Source organism: Prionailurus bengalensis, chromosome D4 (genome assembly GCF_016509475.1).
Source record: "Prionailurus bengalensis isolate Pbe53 chromosome D4, Fcat_Pben_1.1_paternal_pri, whole genome shotgun sequence".
Classification (NCBI taxonomy): Eukaryota; Metazoa; Chordata; class Mammalia; order Carnivora; family Felidae; genus Prionailurus; species Prionailurus bengalensis.
In genome coordinates, this window is record NC_057359.1 from 82,107,834 (window position 1) to 82,134,477 (window position 26,644).

A 26,644-nucleotide genomic window follows, 5' to 3' on the forward strand; every position below is an offset into this window, starting at 1 on the left:
GGGAAGGGCTCAGTGACTCTAGCCATGTCTTCTCAAAGAGTCAGTGGGAGAGCAAACCCAATCTCCTTCCTGGAAGTGTCAGAGACTGAGGCTGGCCAGCATGTCCAGGTAAGAACTGAGGCATATGGATGGAGAATGAACGGTCCACCTAAGGCCCCTTGTAAGCATGCTTGCACGCGCACGCGCACACACACACACGCATAGCAATTTGGCTTCTCCTTTTGCTTTTTTCCTCTCTATCCTATACCTGTATCTGCCAATCGATTTCTGGCTCTTCTGATCACCTTCTCTGGTGTCCTTCATGTCCCTGATGGTCCTCTCTGAAGTCACTGAAGAGAATGGTCTTCAGACCACCCTTCCCCAAGCCCCACCTGTGACGTTTACATAGCTCCTAGGCAACAATAAGCACAATTCCCTCTCAGTCCACTCAGCAGGTGTGGGTCCAGAATCTCTCTCAGCCACCACCCCAAATCACTTCTTCACAACCCTTCTCTTTCTAAAATGTTGAGCCAGCAAATAACTATTTCAGATACACTCATTTATTCCCATTCTTCCACTAATAATTTGAGGGGCTCTGATGATTCAATTATTTAACCAAGTTTACACATGGCTTTCAGATGCTAAAACAAATGCTTTGCATTGAAAGTTCTGAGGTATAACCCTTCAAAGGTAGTAGCGCTTCTACTGATGTGAAAGGTGGTGACGGTGGTGGTGACATTGGGTGTTGACATCTCACAATTGACAAGCCCAATCTGCAGACATTGACCAGAACACAACACAACAACCATAAAACAACCTGTACGGCTTGGCTCACCTTGTACAAGATGACTGCTGTTTTATTAAAAACAGCAGTAACAATGCTAAATCCTATTTACTGAGCACTTGCTATGTGCCACCCTTGGTTTAAATAGTATACCGTAATTTTTAATCCAACTTAATCCTCATAACCACTATATTCAGTAAACTCAATTGTTACTGCATTTAAACAGATGTTGAAACTAAAGCCAAATAAGGTTCCATGACTTTCTCAAAGTCACATCAAGAGTACAGATTGGGGAATGCATTCCGATTCCTGAGGGTATATTATGTTTTTATCACAGCACTAAATAAACATGACTTTAACCCGTGCTGCCACTGACTGTTCATCACATTTCTTTCTCCACACCATCAAACAGGAACATGGGAATTTCTCATCTTGATTGCACATCATGATTGATAAAGAAACTTCAACGGATTCCAGCCTTTGGTCCCTTCAACAGACCTCTAAGGTAGGGCTAGTATCTATCATACAGAGGAAGGAAGGAAGGCTCAAAGGGAGAAAACAGCCCCCAAAGTTAAAAGGCATGTGGGGAACAGAGCCATCAAGCACAGCATGCTATGCTTTTCCATGACATCCTATGTCTCCGCTTCACATTTCAGCAACTGCTACTAACAGAGACAGGGGCATCACCACCCTCAATAGTAACCTGCCCTCCATACATATCATCTCAGTCATAACTTCAATGACTGCATGAAAGTGTTGCACATAGTCCAAATGAGGTAACATACATTCAGAGTTAAGTGGCCAACCAGGGTCAGACCAAGAATAAGAAACAGAGAATAGATTCCCATCCCATCTCCAGGATGCCAAAGCCCAGAAGATAAAAAGAAAGGTGTTGATGGTGAGGGTGGTGAGGAGAATGAAAATGATATGCCCTGAATGATAGAGTGCTTCCCAGTTTCCAATGTTCTCACGTCCACGGTGACCCATTGGAATGATCTTCAAAGACAAAGGGCTCCAGAGCACTCCATACACCTGGAGACCCCTGGACTCAGCTGGCTCCTCTCTGGAGAAGCTATTCCTCTTCCATCTCCCTCAATATGCCCCCGCACACTTGCACACATGCACACAGGCACTCCATGAGTCCATGAAATCCTAGTAGATGCATGATCCCAAAAGTAGCTCCAAAAAAGAGATAATCCAAAGTGTTGCTCTATGTTTACTATAAAAGGAATTAAATGTGAAGCAGTTCTTTCCAGTGAATCCCCATTCAGTATCATTCAGACAATCCATGGCAAAAACTTGCCACATTACAGAAATCTAGAATGCAGACTACGGCCCCACTCTGACACCTCACTACCATAGACCACAGTCCTCATATCTACAAACCTGCACTTATAGCTGCTAGTGAATCTCAGTGACCTTTCAAAGTATGGAGAAAACAGACCAGTAGCAAACTGCACTAGTCAGAGCTTAATTTCACTTAAGCAAGATTCTGCTCCAATTTCTCTCCTTGAAGGAAATCAGAAACCAAACAAGCGTCTCTGACTTCCTGCTTCTGGGCTTCTCTGCACACCCTGAGCAGGAGCCTCTCCTGTTTGGACTCTTCCTGGGCATGTACCTGGTCAGCGTGTTGGGGAACCTGCTCATCATCATGGCCATTGGTTCTGACCAGCACCTCCACACCCCCATGTACTTCTTCCTGGCCAACCTGTCCTTCGTCGAGACCTGCTTCACCTGCACCATTGTCCCCAAGGTGCTGGCGAACATCCTGACACAGCGCCACGCCATCTCCCACACTGGGTGCCTCGTGCAGATGTACTTCTTCATGGCGCTGACCCTGCTGGATGACTTCCTGCTGGCCGTGATGGCATATGACCGCTACGTGGCCATCTGCCTTCCTCTCCACTACACCACGATCATGTGTCCCCAGCGCTGCCTGCTGCTGGTCGCCGCATCCTGGCTCTGCTCCCACCTCCTGGCCTCCTCGCTCACCCTCCTCATGTCTCAGTTCTCCTTCTGTGCCTCTCATGCCATCCCACACTTTTTCTGTGATCTTCTCCCTCTCCTCAAACTTGCCTGTTCAGACACCCAGATCTTTCAGGTCACGATGTTTGCTGAAGCAGCCCTCTCAGGTGTGGTCCCTCTCACCTGTGTCCTGGTCTCTTATGCCCACATCATCCACACCATCCTCAGGGTCCCCTCTGCTGTGGGGAAGCACAAGGTCGTCTCGACCTGTGGCTCTCACCTGTCAGTGGTTACTCTCTTCTATGGGACGCTCTTTCTGGTGTATTTCCAGCCCTCATCTACCTATTCAGCAGAAATAGGAATGGTTGTATCTGTGATATATACGATGGTCACCCCCATGCTGAACCCCTTTATCTACAGCCTAAGGAACAGGGACATGAAAGGGGCCCTGTTGGGACTCTTTGACTCAGAAAGATGCTCTACTCAGTAGAGGGTCCTTCCTCAGACTGGAAGCTCAGGCTCTCTGTAATGCCTTTTCCCTGCACTTCCCCATTGTAATTTTGAAAACTCAAGTTCAAGCAAGATGGATGCTCAACATCACAACCAGGTTTAACAAACAGAGAATGCCTCACTGGCCAGAATTACAATCAGAGATACTGGAAAAGGACAGAGCTGCACCCCTGGAAGATGAGTGGCCAGCAATCCCTACAGGGTGACTTGACTAGTGGTATAGGTGTCCAAGCAGATCCAAGCCAGAGAGTAGGAATCACTAAGAATGACACCAGACAGAATTCGGGTGCTGGGAGGAAGCCGGGTAGCACCAGTTCAGCCTGGGACTAACAGGTCCCACTTAGCTACAAGAAATGCTCACAACCAGGAAGGCTCAAGTGCTCAGAGTTTCAGGGACCATTTCCAAGCCCAGCTTTGGAAACAACTCACTGATAGGGACTAACCTACCCATGGAGAAGGCTGCACCAAGAAGACACGTTATTTGCTGGGACTAAGAAGACAAGAATCATTTGAGGAGAAGAAACTAGGCACCGACACATCAGAGGACTGGCCCCAAATCACACATCAGGGATCAGATCTAAGATTCTGACAGAGAGTAATTATTAGTTATGGACAAGTCCTTGATTCTTTGGTATTTAAATTCTAGTTTATTTCATTTGTCTCAACTACAGAATAATCCATGCTCATTAGAGTAAATTTGTAAAACATGAATAGGAAAAAAGAAAACACTCACTATCCCTCCATATAAAGAAAGCCACTGATAAGATTTCACAGTATTTCTCACCTATCTTTTTCTAATGACTTTTTGTCTTTACTTTGTTGAGAAAATACTGCTGGTACAAATATATATACTTTTTTGCTTAATCTCATGAGTTATCTCCATATTATTATCTCTTCCTGGACATTTGGCTCTCTGAAAGTACATCAGAATAAATATCCATAACATATATGGTATTTCACCATTGTTGAATGATTAGAGGGTTTCTAAGCTTTCACTATTACAAGTAATGATGCAAAGAACATCTGTGAAAAATATTTTCATGTGTTCATAATCTGTTATGTTTAATATTTTTAAAAGTGGAATATCTAACCTTTATAGGACCCTTTATCCATTCTGCAAAAATTCCCAAATGAGGGTGCCCTTTTGTCTACATCTTCTCCATATTTGGATGTTCACACTGTACCCTTAATTATAAATGATATGATAGCTAAATGGTATCTCCTTGCTTTAGTTTTAATTTCTTTGATTGTTGGTGAAGGCACTGTTTTCCACAGTCTGTTAACCATTTTCTTCCATTTCATTCTTTTATTTTTATTATTTTTTTATTTTTTGAGAGAGAGAGAAAGCATGAATGCAAACAGGAGAGGGGCAGAGAGAGAGGGAGAGAGAGAATCCCAAGCAGGCTCCACACTGCCAGCACAGAACCTGATGAGGTGCTTGATCTCACAAACCCTGAGACCATCACCTGAGGCAAATTCAAGAGTCAGATGCTTAACCAACTGAGCCACTATCCCTATCCCTATTGTTATTTTAACTGAAGTCTAGGGATGCCTATCCCTATTGTTTTTTTAACTGAAGTGTAGTTGACAAGGACAATGCAAATCTTAATCTTGGGGTTCTAAGTTTGAGCCTCACATTTTGTACAGATATTACTTTATTACATACATTTTTAAATCTTATTTATTTATTTGAGAGAGAGGGAGAAAGCACAGGCAGGGTAAAGGCAGAGAGAGAAAGGGAGAGAGAGATGCCCAAGTAGACTCCATGCTATCAGCACAAAGCCTGATGCAGGGTTTTATCTCATGAACCAATGGATCATGACCTGAGCTGAAATCAAGAGTCCAACGCTCAACGAACCCTGCCACCCTGGCGCCCTTTTACTTTTGCTTTAAAAGTAAAATCTACACAGATAGGGGGGAGTCAAACCACAAGAGACTGTTAAATACAGAGAACAAACTAAGGGTAGATGGGGGTGGGGGAGAGTGAAAATGGGCGATGGGCATTGAGGAGGGCACTTGTAGGGATGAGCACTGGGTGTTGTATGTAAGCCAATCTGACAGTAAATTATATTCATAAAAAAAAAAAAAGTAAAATCTTCAGAAAAGGGATGCCTGGGTGGCTCAGTCAGTTAAGCATCTGACTCTTGGTTTCAGCTCAGGTCATGATCTAACAGTTCATGAGTTCGAGCACTGCATTGGGCTCTGCACTGACAGCACAGAACCTGTTTGGGATTTGTCTCTTCCTCTCTCTCTCCCCCTCCCCAACTCATGCAGTATCTGCCCCTCTCAAAATCAATAAACTTAAAAAATTTTTTTTAATATCTTCAGAAAAAATGAAGCATAGACAGAAGTATACTTGACAGATAGTAGAGTGATATTACCTTCAGGTGTAGGGGGGTGCCTGGGGGGGGCTCAGTCAGTTGAGCGTCCAACTTTGACTCAGGTCATGATCTCACAGTTTGTGGGTTCAAGCCCCGCGTTGGGCTCTGTGCTGACTGCTCAGGGCCTGGACCCTGCTTCGGATTCTGTGTCTCCCTCTCTCTCTGCCCCTCCCCCACTCACGCTCTGTCTCTCTCTCTCTCAAAAAAAAAAAGATTAAAAAAAAAAAAGACAGAATACCAGTTCTCACCCCAGCTAGCCCACATTTTACCTGAGGTCCCACCCGCTGCAGTAGAGGGAGAAAAAAATAAAATATTTAAACCCTCTAAAGGAGGAAACAAGTTTGCATTTCAATTACAGATGGTATTTCCATATAATTGCAATTCAGAAGAGTCTACGGAGAACCATTTGTTTAATAATTAGTTTCTTGATGTAAAAATAAATAAAATATAGACCCCCCCTACACACATACACACACACACACACACACACACACACACACACACACATCACAAGATACACACACACAAAAAAAACAATTCTCTAAAGAACTGATTGGGAAGAGCCAAATTATAAAGTTTTTAAAAGAGAATGTTGGAAAATGTCTCCCTGAACTCAGGGAAGAAAGGACTTTTACAAACAGACACAAGTAAAGTGCTTACAAGATAAAATATATATTGATGACTTCAATCAGTTAAAATAAAAATATTTTGTGTGTGTGTGTCTGTGTGTGTGTGTGTCTCGCATCCATGAAATACAGCCATACCAACACTAAACCATCCTACACACCTAGTAAACTGATTGGAGAATTAACACAACAATCTGCACAACCTGAACTACAGACTTCAGCAGGTATGTGGCATGGAGAGGTAAACTTGGGGAGAGAGAAGCCGGTGGCAGGCAGGGAGCCACTTTTGCAGGTGGAGAGAGGACTGAGACTGGGCGGGGGGAGAATACGGGAAAAGCACCCCTCCCCAAGAGCAGCTGGAGAGAAAGTGGAAAATTGGGAACAGCCACAGGGACTAAACTAAAACGGGAGAAAGGAGAGGGTTTAAATTTCATTAAGACTGTAAACAAGGGGAGTGCAAAGTCTGCAACTCCACCGCTCAATACCTGGCAGTGCTCTGGTGGGAAAGGTGAATCCCCAGGAACAGAGTGGGGTCTGGGAGGTTCTGAGGCCACATGGGGAAAAGCGGTTCCACTGCTGGAAGGACATTTGGTAGAGACTGTTGAAGCCAGCTGGTCCCAGCAGACCCCAGAAGGCGGCCACGTTAGCTGGTACTGGTGTTAAGGATGAAGCCTGGTGCCAGATGTGTGTTGTGATTTTCCATAATCCGTGAAAAGCTGCTGCTACACTATCTCGCAAACTTTTTCTGGGGCGGGCTGGCACCTGGCCACAGTCTCGGGGCTCCGGCAGCAGCAGGGTCCAGCAAGCATTCCTGGGTACAGCTGACATTCGGCCATTGTTTGGCCATTGCTCAGTGAGATCCTCTCGCAGAGGGGAGGAACGGGTCAAAGCCACAGTCCTTCAGAAGTAAGGGGCTGGGGAAAACAGCCGCATCTGAGACAAAACTCGGGAGAGAGGTACTGCCTGGGGCCTGATCACGGACAGTGTAAAAGCAGGGAGTGGATGAAAGCTGAAGACAGAGGACGGGTGCGCGATTGCTGATCGGAGAGAACAGTACCCATAGTACACACTGGGTAGCTAGGTGACGCCATTTTCACCGCTCCAGGGCATATGCATACACACCAACGAGCGCCACAACAATCTACCCCAGCAGGCTAGCAGTGCCATCTAGTGGAGAACAGAGCCATTACACTGAGCCACGCCCAACTGGGCCAACCTCACTCTTTAAGAACACAAGTCTCACTGCCTGCTTAGTTTATGGACTACAGAGCGCTACATAGTCTGACTTCTAGGGGAAAACGAAGTAATTTCAGTCCGATTTCAATCTGTTAGCAGGTCCAACTATTCAACATTCTTTTCTTTTTCTCTTTTACACTACTTTTCTTTTTCTTGAATACAGAAAAAGAAAAAAATTCATTTTTATTTTCAATTTTTATTAAAAATATTTTCCTTATTTTTTTTACTATATTTTACTTTTGTGTAAATTTTTTCAAATTCTATCTTACTACCATCATTTTATTTTCGTCTACTTCAGTGTATTCACTTTTTCAAATTTTTAAACGATTTCCTTTCTTTTTTTTTTCTCCTTTTCATTTATTTTCTTTTTCTTGAATGCAGAAAGAGAAAAACTTCATTTTTACATTTAATTTCTATCAAAAATATTTTTCTTTAACTTTTTACTATATTTTTTGCTTTTATGTAAATTTTTTCAAATTCTATTTTACATCCATCATTTTATTTTAGGCTACTACAGTGTATTCACTTTTTCAAATTTTCAAATGATTTATTTTTTTTCTCATTTTTCTTTTTAGTTTCTTTTTCTTGAATACAGAAAGAGAAAAATTCTTTTATTTTTAATGTTTATTAAAAATATTTTCTTTGGTTTTTTTTCTACTATATTCTTTACTTTTGTGTAATTTTTTTCAAATTCTATTTCACTCCCATCATCTTATTTTAGTCTATTTCAGTGTATTCATGTTTTCAAATTCTCAATTTCCTTTCCCCCCTTTTTTTCTAAAATCTGTCAAACCACTTTCAACACCCACAAAAAACACACCTAGGATCTAGCATCATTTATTAGATTTTCTGTGTGTGTGTGTGTTTAATTTTTTAATTTTAATACTTTTTATTTTAATTTTTCTACCTCATTAATTCCTTTTCTCCCTTTGAAATGACAAAACGAATGAATTCACTCCAAAGGAAACAGCACAAAGAAACGACAGCCAGGGATTTAAACAACCCAGATACAAGCAAGATGTCTGAACCAGAATTTAGAATCATGATAATAAGAATACTAGCTGGAGTCAAAAATAGATTAGAATCCCTTTCTGCAGAGATAAAAGAAGTAAAAAATAGTCTCAATGAAATTAAAAATGCTATAACTGAGCTGCAATCATGGATGGATGCAGCAGCAGCAAGGATGGATGAGGCAGAACAGAGAATCAGCGATATAGAGGACAAACTTATAGAGAATAATGAAGCAGAAAAAAAAAGGGAGATTAAGGCAAAAGAGCATGATTTAAGAATTAGAGAAATCAGTGACTCATTAAAAGGAACAACATCAGAATCATAGGGGTCCCAGAAGAGGAAGAGAGAGAAATAGGGGTAGAAGGGTTATGTGAGCAAATCATAGCAGAAAACTTTCCTAACCTGGGGAAAGACACAGACATCAAAATCCAGGAAGCACAGAGGACCCCCATTAGATTCAACAAAAACCGACCATCAACAAGGCATATCATAGTCAAATTCACAAAATACTCAGGCAAGGAGAGAATCATGAAAGCAGCAAGGGAAAAAAAGTCCCTAACACACAAGGGAAGACAGATCAGGTTTGCAGCAGACCTATCCACAGAAACTTGGCAGGCCAGAAAGGAGTGGCAGGATATATGCAGTGTGCTGAATCACAAAAATATGCAGCCAAGAATTCTTTATCCAGCAAGGCTGTCATTCAAAATAGAAGGAGAGATAAAAAGTTTCCCAGACAAACAAAAATTAAAGGAGTTTGTGACCACTAAACCAGTCCTACAAGAAATTTTAAGGGGAACTCTGAGGGGAAAAAAGATGGAAAAAAATATATACATATATATATATATATGAAGTAACAAATATTAGAAAGGACCAGAGAACACCACCAGAAACTCCAACTCTACAAGCATCATAATGGCAATAAATTCATATCTTTCAGTACTCACTCTAAACGTCAATGGACTCAATGCTCCAATCAAAAGACATAGGGTAACAGAATGGATAAGAAAACAAGATCCATCTATATGCTGTTTACAAGAGACCCACTTTAGACCTAAAGACACCTTCAGATTGAAAATAAGGGGATGGAGAACCATCTATCATGCTAATGGTCAACAAAATAAAGCCGGAGTAGCCATACTTATATCAGACAATCTAGACTTTAAAATAAAGACTGTATCAAGAGATGCAGAAGGGCATTATATCATAATCAAGGGGTCTATCCACAAAGAAGGCCTAACAATTGTAAACACTTATGCACCAAATGTGAAAGAACCCAAATATATAAATCAATTAATCACAAACATAAAGAAACCCATCGAGAGTAACACCATAATGGTAGGAGACTTCAACACCCCACTCACAGCAATGGACAGATCATCTAATCAAAAAATCAACAAGGAAACAATGGCTTTGAATGACACACTGGACCAGATGGACTTAACAGATATATTCAGAACATTTCATCCTAAAGCAGCAGAATATACATTCTTCTCCAGTGCACATGGAACGTTCTCCAGAATAGACCATATACTGGGACACAAATCAGCCCTAAGTAAGTACAAAAAGATCAAGGTCATACCGTGCATATTTTCAGACCACAACACTATGAAACTCAAAATCAACCACAAGAAAAAATTTGGAAAGGTAACAAATACTTGGAGACTGAAGAACATCCTACTAAAGAATGAATGGGCTAACCAAGAAGTTAAAGAGGAAATTAAAAAGTATATGGAAGTCAATGAAAATGATAGCATCACGACCCAAAATCTCTGGGACACAGCAAAGGCGGTCTAAGAGGAAAGTATATAGCAATCCAGGCCTTCCTAAAGAAGGAAGGAAGATCTCAGATACACTACCTAACCGTACACCTTAAGGACCTGGAAAAAGAACAGCAAATGAAACCCCAAACTAGCAGAAGACAGGAAATAATAAAGATTAGAGCAGAAATTAATGCTATCAAAACAAAACAAAAAAAACCCACAGTAGAACAGATTAATGAAACCAGAAGCTGGTTCTTTGAAAGAATTAACAAAATTGATAAACCACTAGCCAGTTTGATCAACAAGAAAAAGTAAAAGAACCAAATAAATAAAATCAAGAATGAAAGAGGAGAGATCACAACCAACACAGCAGAAATAAAAACAATAAGAGAATATTATGAGCAATTATATGCCAATAAAATGGGCAATCTGGAAGAAATGGACAAATTCCTAGAAACATATACACTACCAAAACTGAAACAGGAAGAAATAGAAAATTTGAACAGACCCATAACCAGTAAGGAAATCAAATTAGTAATAAAAAATCTGCCAAAAAACAAGAGTCCAGGGCCAGATGGCTTTCCAGGGGAATTCTACCAAACATTTAAGGAAGAGTTAACACCTATTCTCTTGAAGCTGTTCCAAAAAATAGAAATGGAAGGAAAACTTCCAAACTCTTTCTATGAAGCCAGCATTACCTTGATTCCAAAACCAGACAGAGACCCCACTAAAAAGGAGAACTATAGACCAATTTCCCTGATGAACATGGATGCAAAAATCCTCAACAAGATATTAGCCAACCAGATCCAACAACACATCAAAAAAATTATTCACCACCACCAAGTGGGATTTATACCTGGGATGCAGGGCTGGTTCAACATCCGCAAAACAATCAATGTGATAAATCACATTAATAAAAGAAAAGACAAGAACCATATGATCCTCTCAATAGATGCAGAGAAAGCATTTGACAAAATACAGCATCCTTTCTTGATAAAAACCCTCAAGAAAGTAGGGATAGAAGGAGCATATCTCAAGACAATAAAAGCCATATATGAACGACCCAACACTAATATCATCCTCAATGGGGAAAAACTGAGAGCTTTCCCCCTAAGGTCAGGAACAAGACAGGGATGTCCACTCTTGCCACTGTTATTCAACATAGTATTGGAAGTCTTAGCCTCTGCAATCAGACAACACAAAGAAATAAAAGGCATCCAAATTGGCCAGGAGGAGGTCAAACTTTCACTCTTTGCAGATGACATGATACTCTACATGGAAAACCCAAAAGATTCCACCAAAAAACTGCTAGAATTGATTCATGAATTCAGCAAAGTTGCAGGATATAAAATCAACGCACAGAAACTGGTTGCATTCCTATACACCAACAATGAAGTGACAGAAAGAGAAATCAAGGAATCAACCCCACTTACAGTTGCACAAAAAAACATAAAATACCTAGGAATAAATCTAACCAAAGAGGTGAAAAATCTATACACTGAAAACTATAGAAAGCTTATGAAACAAATTGAAGAAGACACAAAAAAATGGAAAAAGATTCCATGCTCCTGGATAGGAAGAACAAATATTGTTAAAATGTCTATACTACCCAAAGCAATCTACATATTCAATGCAATCCCTATCAAAGTAACACCAGCATTCTTCACAGAGCTAGAACAAATAATCCTAAAACTTGTATGGAACCAGAAAAGACCCCAAATAGCCAAAGCGATCTTGAAAAAGAAAACCAAAGCAGGAGGAATCACAATCCCAGACTTCAAGCTATACTACAAAGCTGTAACCATCAAGACAGTATGGTACTGGCACAAGAACAGACACTCAGATCAATGGAATAGAATAGAGAACCCAGAAATGGACCCACAAATATATGGGCAACTAATCTTTGACAAAGCAGGAAAGAGTATCCAGTGGAAAAAAGAGACTTTCTTTAACAAATGGTGCTGGGAGAACTGGACAGCAACATGCAGAAGAATGAAACTAGACCATTTTCTTACACTATACACAAAAATAAACTCAAAATGGATGAAAGACCTGAATGTGAGACAAGAAACCATCAAAACCCTAGAGGAGAAAGCGGGCAACAACCTCTCTCACCTCGCCCTCAGCAATTTCTTACTCGACACATCTCCAAAGGCAAGGGAATTAAAAGCAAAAATGAACTATTGGGACCTTATGAAGATAAAAAGCTTCTGCACTGCAAAGGAAACAATCAGCAAAACTAAAACGCAACCGATGGAATGGGAAAAGATATTTGCAAATGACATATCGGATAAAGAGCTAGTATCCAAAATCTATAAAAAACCTCTCCATACTCCACACCCAAAAAACAAATAATCCAGTGAAGAAATGGGCAGAAGACATGAATAGAGACTCTTCCAAAGAAGACATCCAGATGGCCAATAGACACATGAAAAGATGCTCAACATCATTCTTCATCAGGGAAATACAAATCAAAGCCACACTCAGATATCACCTCATGCATGTCAGAGTGGCTAAAATGAACAAATCAGGAGACTATAGATGCTGGAGAGAATGTGGAGAAAAGGGAACCCTCTTGCACTGTTGGTGGGACTGCAAACTGGTGCAGCTGCTCTGGAAAACAGTGTGGAGGTTCCTCAAAAAGTTAAAAACAGAACTAATTTATGACCCAACAATAGCACTACTAGGAATTTACCCAAGGGATACAGGACTGCTGATGCATAGGGCCACATGTACCCCAGTGTTCACAGCAGCACTTTCAACAATAGCCAAATTATGGACAGAGACGAAATGTCCATCAACTGATGAATGGATAAAGAAGTTGTGGTTTATATATGCAATGGAATACTACTTGGCAATGAGAAAGAATGAAATCCTGCCATTTGAAGCAACATGGATAGAACTGGAGGGTATTATGCTAAGTGAAATAAGTCAGTCAGAGAAAGACAGATACCATATGTTTTCACTCATATGTGGATCTTGAGAAACTTAACAGAAGACCATGGGGGAAGGGAAGGGGAAAAAAGTTACAAACAGAGAGGGAGGGAGGCAAACCATAAGAGACTCTTAAATACACAGAACAAAGTGAGGGTTAATGGGAGGGTGGGGAGAGGGGAGAGTGGACGACGGGCATTGAGGAGGGCACTTGTTGGGATGAGCACCGGGTGCTGTATGGAAGGCAATTTGACAATAAGCTATATTAAAAAAAAAATTAAAACTAAAAAACTCTACATATAAATACATATGTACATACATACATATATACAATGGCACAGAAAATACATACATACATACATACATAGGCACCAGAAAATCTACCTACATTTCTATCGTAAAAAACCTCTCATGAGAAAAGGATTTCCTGTATGTTCTCAGTGAACTCATTGAGCAACAAAACATGATCCGAATTTACACAAGAGTATTTACATTCTCAACTAGTTGTACTCAGTGGCAATATGCATTCATTCTGTCGTGGAAGTGCCATGTGTCTGATTATGGAATGCTACCCCAGAATCCGCTGAGAGAATCACAGACAACATACACACACAGTAATTCCCAAGCCAGAAGTTCTGAAACTGAAACGTCAGCAGGCAGCAAGGGTGTAGAGTGAGGGGTGTATGAGACGACACTGAACGGGAACGCCCTGCGGTTACAGGCATCCCATGAACAAATGTGGAAGAATAATGCAGAGCAATATAAGCGATCTACAGAAGAATATAAAAAGTATAATTCCATTCGCATAAATGACAAGAACAGGCAAATTTAGAGTAAACCATACAGTTTAGACATCTACGCGTGTTGCTCCACAAACTGGCCACAGTACACAGAGGGCAGGGACAGAACAAGGAAAGAGGCAGGCCACTCTGGATTGGTAGGGAGCAGTGCTAATAAGCAAGGGAACTTACGCACAAGGCATGTGTCTTGGGCACCCCAAGACAAGTTGATACCCACACCTGCCTGCCAGAATCCTAAAAGTTTATATAGAGAGAGACCTCATAGGGGTTCAGTCACTTCGCCCTCCAGAAGGTCTCAACAGCACCTTGCTCTCTCAGGGCTGTGACCTTGACACCGGCTCCCACTGTGGGAACAAGGGCAGAGCTACATTCCGAGGAGAGGAGAGGTGAGGAGCCTCCCGTTACCTGGGGACAACTTATGGATCCAATGGTGGTCACATCTTCAACAACGCACATGTGGCAAAGCTATAAAGAACAGAAAGAAATAGTACCCATATTCACAATGGTTATTTCCTCAAAATGGGGAAGAAAGGATATGATTAAACACACGTACACACAGGGCTTCTACAAGATTGAACTATATACCAGAAGCTGAGTGGTGGGAGAGTGGTCAGTAATTTTATTATCACTCCTTCAACAGCACATACACGTTTTATAAGCTTTTTTATGTAAGGTAAAATTACAACAAAAGATAAATATATTCAGAAACTGTATCCCAAGCCTGATGTCGAGACCACATAGTGCTTCTATCTCTGTTCTCTGGAGTCAGAGAAAATAGGAATATTCCTGCTACTATTTCTACTATACGACAATTGAAGGTGTTGATTGTGCTATTTTATCTACATTGCTCCCCTTGTTTTCTAGGACATACTGCATTCCATCCATGGGGACTGGGCTCCAATTAGAAAAGTGTGACTCCGTGGTAGAGCCAGGCCCCGGTCAGGACCAGGGCTACGAGGATGGATCCAAGCAGCACGTCACCCCAGGGAAAACCAGGAAGGCCATCTGGTCATCTGAACGGTCTTATCACTGGCACTGCTGGGACTCAGGGGACCACGAAGCAGAAGGGCCAGCTGGGAGGTTGGACAATCGCCCCACCTAGGCTCTAACTAGGAGATCTGGGAATGGGTCCCAGGAGACACTACCTGTGAAAAGTCAGCAGCCCCTCCTGGCTCCTGTGCCTGACATGTCACCAAGGACCTCAGTCTCCAGTCCGTGCTGTTCCTACAGACAGGGAAGGGCTCAGTGACTCTAGCCATGTCTTCTCAAAGAGTCAGTGGGAGAGCAAACCCAATCTCCTTCCTGGAAGTGTCAGAGACTGAGGCTGGCCAGCATGTCCAGGTAAGAACTGAGGCATATGGATGGAGAATGAACGGTCCACCTAAGGCCCCTTGTAAGCATGCTTGCATGCACACGCGCACACACACACACGCATAGCAATTTGGCTTCTCCTTTTGCTTTTTTCCTCTCTATCCTATACCTGTATCTGCCAATCGATTTCTGGCTCTTCTGATCACCTTCTCTGGTGTCCTTCATGTCCCTGATGGTCCTCTCTGAAGTCACTGAAGAGAATGGTCTTCAGACCACCCTTCCCCAAGCCCCACCTGTGACGTTTACATAGCTCCTAGGCAACAATAAGCACAATTCCCTCTCAGTCCACTCAGCAGGTGTGGGTCCAGAATCTCTCTCAGCCACCACCCCAAATCACTTCTTCACAACCCTTCTCTTTCTAAAATGTTGAGCCAGCAAATAACTATTTCAGATACACTCATTTATTCCCATTCTTCCACTAATAATTTGAGGGGCTCTGATGATTCAATTATTTAACCAAGTTTACACATGGCTTTCAGATGCTAAAACAAATGCTTTGCATTGAAAGTTCTGAGGTATAACCCTTCAAAGGTAGTAGCGCTTCTACTGATGTGAAAGGTGGTGACGGTGGTGGTGACATTGGGTGTTGACATCTCACAATTGACAAGCCCAATCTGCAGACATTGACCAGAACACAACACAACAACCATAAAACAACCTGTACGGCTTGGCTCACCTTGTACAAGATGACTGCTGTTTTATTAAAAACAGCAGTAACAATGCTAAATCCTATTTACTGAGCACTTGCTATGTGCCACCCTTGGTTTAAATAGTATACCGTAATTTTTAATCCAACTTAATCCTCATAACCACTATATTCAGTAAACTCAATTGTTACTGCATTTAAACAGATGTTGAAACTAAAGCCAAATAAGGTTCCATGACTTTCTCAAAGTCACATCAAGAGTACAGATTGGGGAATGCATTCCGATTCCTGAGGGTATATTATGTTTTTATCACAGCACTAAATAAACATGACTTTAACCCGTGCTGCCACTGACTGTTCATCACATTTCTTTCTCCACACCATCAAACAGGAACATGGGAATTTCTCATCTTGATTGCACATCATGATTGATAAAGAAACTTCAACGGATTCCAGCCTTTGGTCCCTTCAACAGACCTCTAAGGTAGGGCTAGTATCTATCATACAGAGGAAGGAAGGAAGGCTCAAAGGGAGAAAACAGCCCCAAAGTTAAAAGGCATGTGGGGAACAGAGCCATCAAGCACAGCATGCTATGCTTTTCCATGACATCCTATGTCTCCGCTTCACATTTCAGCAACTGCTACTAACAGAGACAGGGGCATCACCACCCTCAATAGTAACCTGCCCTCCATACATATCATCTCAGTCATAACTTCAATGACTCCATGAAAGTGTTGCACATAGTCCAAATGAGGTAACATACATTCAGAGTTAAGTGGCCAACCAGGGTCAGACCAAGAATAAGAAACAGAGAATAGATTCCCATCCCATCTCCAGGATGCCAAAGCCCAGAAGATAAAAAGAAAGGTGTTGATGGTGAGAGTGGTGAGGAGAATGAAAATGATATGCCCTGAATGATAGAGTGCTTCCCAGTTTCCAATGTTCTCACGTCCACGGTGACCCATTGGAATGATCTTCAAAGACAAAGGGCTCCAGAGCACTCCATACACCTGGAGACCCCTGGACTCAGCTGGCTCCTCTCTGGAGAAGCTATTCCTCTTCCATCTCCCTCAATATGCCCCCGCACACTTGCACACATGCACACAGGCACTCCATGAGTCCATGAAATCCTAGTAGATGCATGATCCCAAAAGTAGCTCCAAAAAAGAGATAATCCAAAGTGTTGCTCTATGTTTACTATACAAGGAATTAAATGTGAAGCAGTTCTTTCTAGTGAATCCCCATTCAGTATCATTCAGACAATCCATGGCAAAAACTTGCCACATTACAGAAATCTAGAATGCAGACTACGGCCCACTCTGACACCTCACTACCATAGACCACAGTCCTCATATCTGCAAACCTGCACTTATAGCTGCTAGTGAATCTCAGTGACCTTTCAAAGTATAGAGAAAACAGACCAGTAGCAAACTGTACTAGTCAGAGCTTAATTTCATTTAAGCAAGATTCTGCTCCAATTTCTCTCCTTGAAGGAAACCAGAAACCAAACCAGCGTCTCTGACTTCCTGCTTCTGGGCTTCTCTGCACACCCTGAGCAGCAGCCTCTCCTGTTCGGACTCTTCCTGGGCATGTACCTGGTCACCGTGTTGGGGAACCTGCTCATCATCATGGCCATTGGTTCTGACCAGCACCTCCACACCCCCATGTACTTCTTCCTGGCTAACCTGTCCTTCGTTGAGACCTGCGTCACCTGCACCATTGTCCCCAAGGTGCTGGCAAACATCCTGACACAGCGCCACACCATCTCCCACACTGGGTGCCTCGTGCAGATGTACTTCTTCATGGTGCTGACCCTGCTGGATGACTTCCTGCTGGCCGTGATGGCATATGACCGCTACGTGGCCATCTGCCTTCCTCTCCACTACACCACGATCATGTGTCCCCAGCGCTGCCTGCTGCTGGTCGCCGCATCCTGGCTCTGCTCCCACCTCCTGGCCTCCTCGCTCACCCTCCTCATGTCTCAGTTCTCCTTCTGTGCCTCTCATGCCATCCCACACTTTTTCTGTGATGTACCCCCACTCCTCAAACTTGCATGTTCAGACACCCAGATCTTTCAGGTCACAATGTTAACTGAAGCAGTTCTCTCCGGCATGATTCCACTCACCTGTGTCCTGGTCTCTTATGCCCACATCATGCACACAGTTCTCAGGATTCCCTCTGCTGGGGGGAAACACAAAGTCTTCTCTACCTGTGGCTCTCACCTGTCAGTGGTTACTCTCTTCTATGCGACACTCTTTCTGGTGTATTTCCAACCCTCATCCTCCTACTCCGCAGACACCGGAATGGTTGTATCTGTGATATATACGATGGTCACCCCCATGCTGAACCCCTTTATCTACAGCCTGAGGAACAGGGACATGAAGGGGGCTCTGTGGAGACTCTTTGGCTGGGGAAGATGTTCTTCTCAGTAAAGGGTCCTTCCTCAGGCTCGGAGCTCAGGCTCTCTGAAATGCCTTTTCCCTGCACTTCCCCATTTTAATTTTGAAAACTCAAGTTCAAGCAAGATGGATGCTCAACATCACAAACAGGTTTAACAAACAGAGAATGCCTCACTGGCCAGAATTACAATCAGAGCTACAGGACAGAGCTGCACCCCTGGAAGATGAGTGGCCAGTAATCCCTACAGGGTGACTTGACTAGTGGTATAGGCGTCCAAGCAGATCCAAGCCAGAGAGTAGGAATCACCAAGAACGACATCAGACAGAATTCGGGTGCTAGGAGGAAGCCGGGTAGAAGCAGCTCAGCCTGGGACTAACAGGTCCCACTCAGCTATAAGAAATGTTCACAACCAGGAAAGCTCAAGTGCTCAGAGTTTCAGAGACCATTTCCAAGCCCAGCTTTGGAAACAACTCACTGATAGGGACTAACCTACCCATAAAGAAGGCTGCACCAAGAAGATACACTATTTGCTGGGACTAAGAGGACAAGAAACATTTGAGGAGAAGAAACTAGGCACCGACACTTCAGAGGACTGGCCCCAAATCACACATCAGGGATCAGATCTAAGATTCTGACAGAGAGTAATTATTAGTTATGGACAAGTCCTTGATTCTTTGGTATTTAAATTCTAGTTTATTTCATTTGTCTCAACTACAGAATAATCCATGCTCATTATAGTAAATTTGTAAAACATGAATAGGTAAAAAGAAAATACTCACTATCCCTCCATATAAAGAAAGCCACTGATAAGATTTCACAGTATTTCTCACCTATCTTTTTCTAATGACTTTTTGTCTTTACTTTGTTGAGAAAATACTGCTGGTACAATTATATATACTTTTTTGCTTAATCTTATAACATGAATTGTCTCCATATTATTATCTCTTCCTGAACATTTGGCTCTCTGAGAATACATTACAAAAAATGCCCATGATGTATATGGCATTTCACCATTGTTGGATGATTAGGGGGATGAAAGTTTCTAAGCTTTCACTATTACAAATAACGATGCAAAGAAAGTCTCCAAAAAGAAATTATTTTCATATATCATATTTAATATTTTTAAAAGTAGAATATCTATGGGCCACCTCGGTGGCTCAAGTCAGTTGAGTGTCTGACTTCAACTCAGGTCATAATCTCACAGTTCATGAGTTCAAGACCCACATCTGTGCTGACAGCTCAGACCCTGGAGCCTGCTTCGGATTCTGTGTCTCCCTCTCTCTCTCCTCCTCCCCTCCCTCACTCTAGCTCTCTCCCTCTCTCTGTCTCTCTCTCTCTCTCTCTCCCTCCCTCTCTCTCAAAAATAAACATTTAAAAAAATTTTAAAGATTCTCTATCTCTCCCTCTGCCCCTCTCCACTGCTCATGCTCTCTCAAAAAAAAAAATAGATAGATAGATAGATAGATAGATAGATAATAGATAAAGTAAGTAGGATATCTAAGTAGTACCTTTACAGGACCATTTATTCAGCCGGCAAAAATTCCCAAATGAGAGTGCCCTTTTGTCTACATCTTCTCCATATTTTGATGTTCACATTGTATCCTTAATTACGAATGGCAGGATAGCCAAAATGGTATCTCCTTGCTTTACTTTTAATTTCTTTGACTGTTGGTGAAAGCACTATTTTCCTCAGTCTGTTAACCATTTTTTTCCATTTCACTCTTTTCTTTTTCTTTTTAAAAAATTGTTTTCAATGTTTATTTATTTTTGAGAGACACACAGAGAGAGAGAGAGAGAGAGCATGAGCCGGGGAGGGGCAGAGAGAAAGGGAGACACAGAATCCGAAGCAGGCTCCAGGCTCTGAGCTACCAGCACAGAGTTTGACACGGGGCTCAAACTCATGAACGATGAGATCATGCCCTGAGCCTAAGTCAGACACGTAACCAACTGAGCTACCCAGGTGCCCCATCTTTTTTTTTTTTTTGAGAAAGAGTGAGCCTGATTGTGAGCAGAGAGGCAGAGACAGAGGGGGAGAGAGAGAATCACAAGTAGGCTCCAACCTTCCAGCACAGAAACTGATGTGGGACTTGATCTCAGGAACCCTGATTTCATGACCTGAGCCAAATTCAAGAGTCAGATGGTTAACTAACTGAGCCACCAAGGTGCCCCCATTCCTTTTTTAACTGAAGTGTAGTTGACTGGGGCGCCTGGCTGGCTCAGTGGGTGGAGCATGCAACTCACGATCTTGGGGTCATAAGTTCGAGCTCCATGTAGTGTATAGAATTACTTTATGATATACATTTTTAAATCTTTATTTATTTGAGACAGACAGAGAGCAGGAACAGGGAGAGACAGAAAGAGACACAGAGAGAGAATGCCAAGCAGACTCTGTGCTATGAGCACAAAGCCTGATGAGGGGTTTGATCTCATGAATCATGAAATCATGATCTGAGCCGAAATCAGGAGTCAGATGCTCAACCGACTGAGTCACTCCCATACCCTTTTACTTTTAAGTAAAATCTTCAGAAAGAAAAAATGAGCATAGATAGAAGTACACTTGACATGTAATATAATAATATTGCTTTCAGGTGTACAACATAGAGATTTGACAATTATATACATCACAATATGCTCCCCACAATAAGTGTATATTTGGGTGTTAGGAAACTCAGCTAGAAATAATCTTAGGAGTAAAAGACATCATAATGGCTATTAGAAAATTTTTTTTTATGAATGAAAACCAATTATGATGGAAAGAGCCCAAATATCCATCAACTGATGAATAGATAAAGAAGATGTGACATACATATATATATATATATATATATATATATATATATATATACACACACACACACACACATATATGTATATATATACACATATATAATGAAATATTACTCAGCCATCAAAGAGAATGAAGTCTTGTCATTTGCAATGACATGGATGGAGCTAGACTGTATTATGCTAAGCGAAATAGTAAATCAGTGAAAGACAAATATATGATTTCACACACATGTGGAATTTAAGAAACAAGACAGATGAACATATGGGGCAGGGGGGAGTGAAGAGAGGGGAAAAGACCATAGAAGATTCTGAACGACAGAGAACAAACTGAGGATTGAGGGAGGGAGGTGGTTGGGAGATGGGCTAGATGGGTGATGGGTATTGAGGGCACTTGTGATGAGCACTGGATGTTGTATGTAAGTGATGAATCACTGAATTCTACTCCTGAAACCAATATTGCACTGTATGTTAACTAACTGAAATTAAAAAAAACAATTATGAAACATTATTTACAGGAAATTCTTCACAGGAAACTTACAGTTCTTACGGTTACATGCAAATATTAGAAAAGAAAAGGCTGCAAAATAAGCTTAGAATCCATCTTAAAAAGAACAATAAAATCAGTCCAAGAAAACAGATGACAGAAAAATACAACAAAATAGAAAAAAAAAACATACGATAGAGAAGACCAACAAAGCTAAAAGATTATTTTTTGAAAAGATCATTTATATTCCTCTGATGAAAATGGTCAGATGGGGAAAACACCAATCATCAGTAACAAGAATGAAGAAAGTGACATTACCTCTGATATTAAATAAAGAGGATATTATGAACAATGTTAAAGTTTATTTATTCTGAGGGGGGGGGGAGGGCGGAATCCCAAATAGGCTCCATGCTGCCAGCGCAGAGCCTGACATGGGGCTCAATCCAACGAAGCGCAAGATGATGACCTGGGCCAAAATCAAGAGCCAGACAGTTAACTGACTGAGCCACCCAGGTGACCCACAATGATATATAAATTTTAAATTTTAGATTAAACACAAATTTCTAGAAAAATATAACTCATCAAAACTAATTTAGTAAGAAATAGAAAACTGGAATAGACATATCACCATTGAAGAAGCTGAATGTGTAGGCTTTCCTCAAAGAAAGTTTCAGTCCCAAATGTCTGTAAGAGTGAGTGTCTATACACAATCCAACCAGGAAAATATTTCAGGCTTCCAAACCCTTTCAAAAAAATTAGAGAGGCACCGGGCTGGCTCATGTTGGGTGTGGAGCTTAATTAAAATTTAAAAAGATATGTTATATTAAAATTTTAAAAAAAGAGGGGCGCCTGGGTGGCGCAGTCGGTTGGGCGTCCGACTTCAGCCAGGTCACGATCTCGCGGTCCGGGAGTTCGAGCCCCGCGTCAGGCTCTGGGCTCATGGCTCGGAGCCTGGAGCCTGTTTCCGATTCTGTGTCTCCCTCTCTCTCTGCCCCTCCCCCGTTCATGCTCTGTCTCTCTCTATCCCAAAAATAAATAAACGTTGAAAAAAAAAATTTTTTTTTTAAATTTAAAAAAAAGAAAATGAGGAATATTCACTCAATTCCCTTTATGAGATTAGCACAACATTCATACCAAAAAGTGACAGGAACATTGCAAAAAAAATTACCATTACAAGTTGATCTCCATAAAGATAAATGCATCAAAAATTTTATAAAATAAACATACCAATTCAAACTAAAATATTAGCAATACGATCACAACAATGCAGAGACAATAAGATATATCATTACCAAGTTGAGTTTTCCTAGGAAGGTATGGTTGATTTAACACTCAAAAGGCAATCAAAGTAAGTCATCATATTTACAAAGCAAAGGACAAAAATCATTCGATGCAAGAACGTCTCAAAAGATGGAAGAAAAAAGAAAAAACATGTCATACAATTCAACATCCACTCACTGAAAAGTCCTCCTAGCAAAATGTGGACAGAAGAAAACTTTCTTAATCTCAAAAAAAATTGCCTTTTTTCAAACACACAGCACATAAAATATATAAAGCTTATACATTTAAATCTCTGCTGTCTAAATGGAGAACAAGACAGAATACCAGCTCTCACCACAGCTAGCCCACACTTCACCTGAGGTCCCACCCACTGCAGGAGAGGAAAAAAAATAATATTTAAACTCTGTAAAGGAGGAAACAAGGCTGCATTTTGTTTACAGATGATATTTCCGTATAACTGCAATTCAGAAGAGTCTATGGAGCAACGATTTGTTTAATAATTAGCTATACTGATGTAAAAACAAATAAATATAGACACCTGCACACACATACACACACACTTCATAACATACACAAAAATCAATTCCAAGTGTACTAAAGAACTGATTGGGAAGAGCATTATTATAAAGTTTTTAAAAGAGAATGGTGGAAAATGTCTGCCTCAACTCAGGAAAGAAAGGGCTTCTTCAACTAGACAAATAAAACACTAACAGAAAAAAATGATACACACACACTTGAATTCAATCAGTTAAAGTAAAAATATTTATTTAGCAAACAGCACTATAATGAGTGAAAAGACAATCCACCAAGATATAAGAAATATTTATAATGCATAAATCAACAAAAGGCTAGTATCTAGAATAATTAAATAGCTCTAAATAGTTCTACAAATACATTAGAATATAACAAATAACTAAACGGAAAAATGAACAAAACTTTAAACAAGCAGTTTCAAAATAAGGAAATGAAAATACTAATAAGTATTTACAGGGTCCTCCATCTCATGATTAATCACTGAAACATGAAATCAAAGCATCAGGAGATGTCCCCCAAAGCACACCCAACATGATGACCACAACAGAAAAGGCTGAAACCACCAAGAGTTATCAAGGATGTGGTGCAGCCAGCACTCACACACACTGCTGGTACAGATGCAACTTGACACAATTTCTTTGGAAGTCAACTTGATGTGTGCACTAAATGGGGGGATATGGACATCTCAGATCCCAGCAGTGCCACTCCTAGGCATGTCCACGACAGAAAGGAATGCGTGTGCACACCAAGAAACATGTACAAGAATGATCATCCTAATATCATTCCTAACAGCCACAAAGCCAACTATTCCTTCAACCTTACAGTGTGTGAGTAACACACACGGTTACAGTGGAGCAACTCACCTCGATGGTAATGAACAGACTGCCACTACATACACCTATCTAGATGAATCTCACACGAGTAAAATTTGAACAAAAGAAGCCAGAAACCAGAATACATAATGAGGGAGTGTGTTTACTGAAGTTCAGAAACAGGCAAAGATAAAATAAACTGTTAGAAAGAGGATAGGGATTATTTTTCTCTGAGAAGGAGAGAAAAGTAATGATTTAGCAAGATACACAAAACTAGCTTCAGATGTGCTGGCAATGTTTTACTTCTAAATCTGGGAAGTGATACATAGGTGACTGTTTTCTAATAATTTCCCGGGTGCAAGGTTTCTGTTTTCTGCAGTTTTCTGTATGTATTACTCTACGCTGATAATTTTTTTAAGTCTATCCATCTTTATTTTATTATTTTTTATTATTTACTTTTTTAGAGGGAGAGTGACTGGGGAAGGACAGAGAGAGAGAGAGAGAGAGAGAGAGAGAGAGAGAATCCTAAGCAGGCTCCACACAGCACAAAGCCTGACATGGAGCCTGATCAAAGGACCCTGGGATCATGACCCGAGCTGAAATAAAGAGTTGGAGCCTCAACCAACACACCCACCCAGGCACCCGATTAATTTTTTTAAATACAACAATTACTACTACATAGGCACCAGAATATCTATCTATATTTCTATCATAAAAAATCTCTCATGAGAGAAGGATTTTCTGTATGTTCTCAGTGAACTCATTGAGCAACAAAACATGATCCGAATTTACACAAGAGTATTTACATTCTCAACTAGTTGTACTCAGTGGCAATATGCATTCATTCTGTCGTGGAAGTGCCATGTGTCTGATTATGGAATGCTACCCCAGAATCCGCTGAGAGAATCACAGACAACATACACACACAGTAATTCCCAAGCCAGAAGTTCTGAAACTGAAACGTCAGCAGGCAGCAAGGGTGTAGAGTGAGGGGTGTATGAGACGACACTGAACGGGAACGCCCTGCGGTTACAGGCATCCCATGAACAAATGTGGAAGAATAATGCAGAGCAATATAAGCGATCTACAGAAGAATATAAAAAGTATAATTCCATTCGCATAAATGACAAGAACAGGCAAATTTAGAGTAAACCATACAGTTTAGACATCTACGCGTGTTGCTCCACAAACTGGCCACAGTACACAGAGGGCAGGGACAGAACAAGGAAAGAGGCAGGCCACTCTGGATTGGTAGGGAGCAGTGCTAATAAGCAAGGGAACTTACGCACAAGGCATGTGTCTTGGGCACCCCAAGACAAGTTGATACCCACACCTGCCTGCCAGAATCCTAAAAGTTTATATAGAGAGAGACCTCATAGGGGTTCAGTCACTTCGCCCTCCAGAAGGTCTCAACAGCACCTTGCTCTCTCAGGGCTGTGACCTTGACACCGGCTCCCACTGTGGGAACAAGGGCAGAGCTACATTCCGAGGAGAGGAGAGGTGAGGAGCCTCCCGTTACCTGGGGACAACTTATGGATCCTATGGTGGTCACATCTTCAACAACGCACATGTGGCAAAGCTATAAAGAACAGAAAGAAATAGTACCCATATTCACAATGGTTATTTCCTCAAAATGGGGAAGAAAGGATATGATTAAACACACGTACACACAGGGCTTCTACAAGATTGAACTATATACCAGAAGCTGAGTGGTGGGAGAGTGGTCAGTAATTTTATTATCACTCCTTCAACAGCACATACACGTTTTATAAGCTTTTTTATGTAAGGTAAAATTACAACAAAAGATAAATATATTCAGAAACTGTATCCCAAGCCTGATGTCGAGACCACATAGTGCTTCTATCTCTGTTCTCTGGAGTCAGAGAAAATAGGAATATTCCTGCTACTATTTCTACTATACGACAATTGAAGGTGTTGACTGTGCTATTTTATCTACATTGCTCCCCTTGTTTTCTAAGACATACTGCATTCCATCCATGGGGACTGGGCTCCAATTAGAAAAGTGTGACTCCATGGTAGAGCCAGGCCCCGGTCAGGACCAGGGCTACGAGGATGGATCCAAGCAGCACGTCACCCCAGGGAAAACCAGGAAGGCCATCTGGTCATCTGAACGGTCTTATCACTGGCACTGCTGGGACTCAGGGGACCACGAAGCAGAAGGGCCAGCTGGGAGGTTGGACAATCGCCCCACCTAGGCTCTAACTAGGAGATCTGGGAATGGGTCCCAGGAGACACTACCTGTGAAAAGTCAGCAGCCCCTCCTGGCTCCTGTGCCTGACATGTCACCAAGGACCTCAGTCTCCAGTCCGTGCTGTTCCCACA

General features: G+C 41.5%; 2 protein-coding genes across 2 annotated transcripts; both read left to right on the forward strand.

Annotated features, from left to right (window-relative positions):
- Window positions 1-24: 24 nt before the first annotated feature.
- LOC122474435 (olfactory receptor 1G1-like) lies at window positions 25-15,088 on the forward strand. Its single transcript, XM_043565306.1, has 3 exons — window positions 25-108; window positions 2,280-3,214; window positions 14,851-15,088. Exons 1-3 carry the CDS (start codon window positions 25-27, stop codon window positions 15,086-15,088), a joined length of 1,257 nt encoding a protein of 418 aa, XP_043421241.1.
- Window positions 15,089-15,243: 155 nt separating this feature from the next.
- On the forward strand, window positions 15,244-26,517 carry LOC122474436 (olfactory receptor 1F1-like). The gene is made up of 4 exons (XM_043565307.1): window positions 15,244-15,327; window positions 17,497-18,409; window positions 21,888-21,937; window positions 26,281-26,517. The coding sequence occupies exons 1-4, from the start codon at window positions 15,244-15,246 to the stop codon at window positions 26,515-26,517; spliced, it is 1,284 nt and encodes a 427-aa protein (XP_043421242.1).
- Window positions 26,518-26,644: the final 127 nt, after the last annotated feature.

Bases quoted from the DNA above. Each gene is read 5' to 3' on its own strand.
- LOC122474435 (XM_043565306.1), top strand. From the start codon at position 25: ATGTCTTCTCAAAGAGTCAGTGGGAGAGCAAACCCAATCTCCTTCCTG. The intron at 109-2,279 runs GTAAGAACTGAG...CTCTCCTTGAAG, and splicing joins AGGCTGGCCAGCATGTCCAG to GAAATCAGAAACCAAACAAG. The intron at 3,215-14,850 runs GTAGAGGGTCCT...CTTGTTTTCTAG, and splicing joins TCAGAAAGATGCTCTACTCA to GACATACTGCATTCCATCCA.
- LOC122474436 (XM_043565307.1), top strand. From the start codon at position 15,244: ATGTCTTCTCAAAGAGTCAGTGGGAGAGCAAACCCAATCTCCTTCCTG. The intron at 18,410-21,887 runs GCTGGGGAAGAT...AGACCAACAAAG, and splicing joins GGCTCTGTGGAGACTCTTTG to CTAAAAGATTATTTTTTGAA. The intron at 21,938-26,280 runs GTCAGATGGGGA...TTGTTTTCTAAG, and splicing joins ATATTCCTCTGATGAAAATG to ACATACTGCATTCCATCCAT.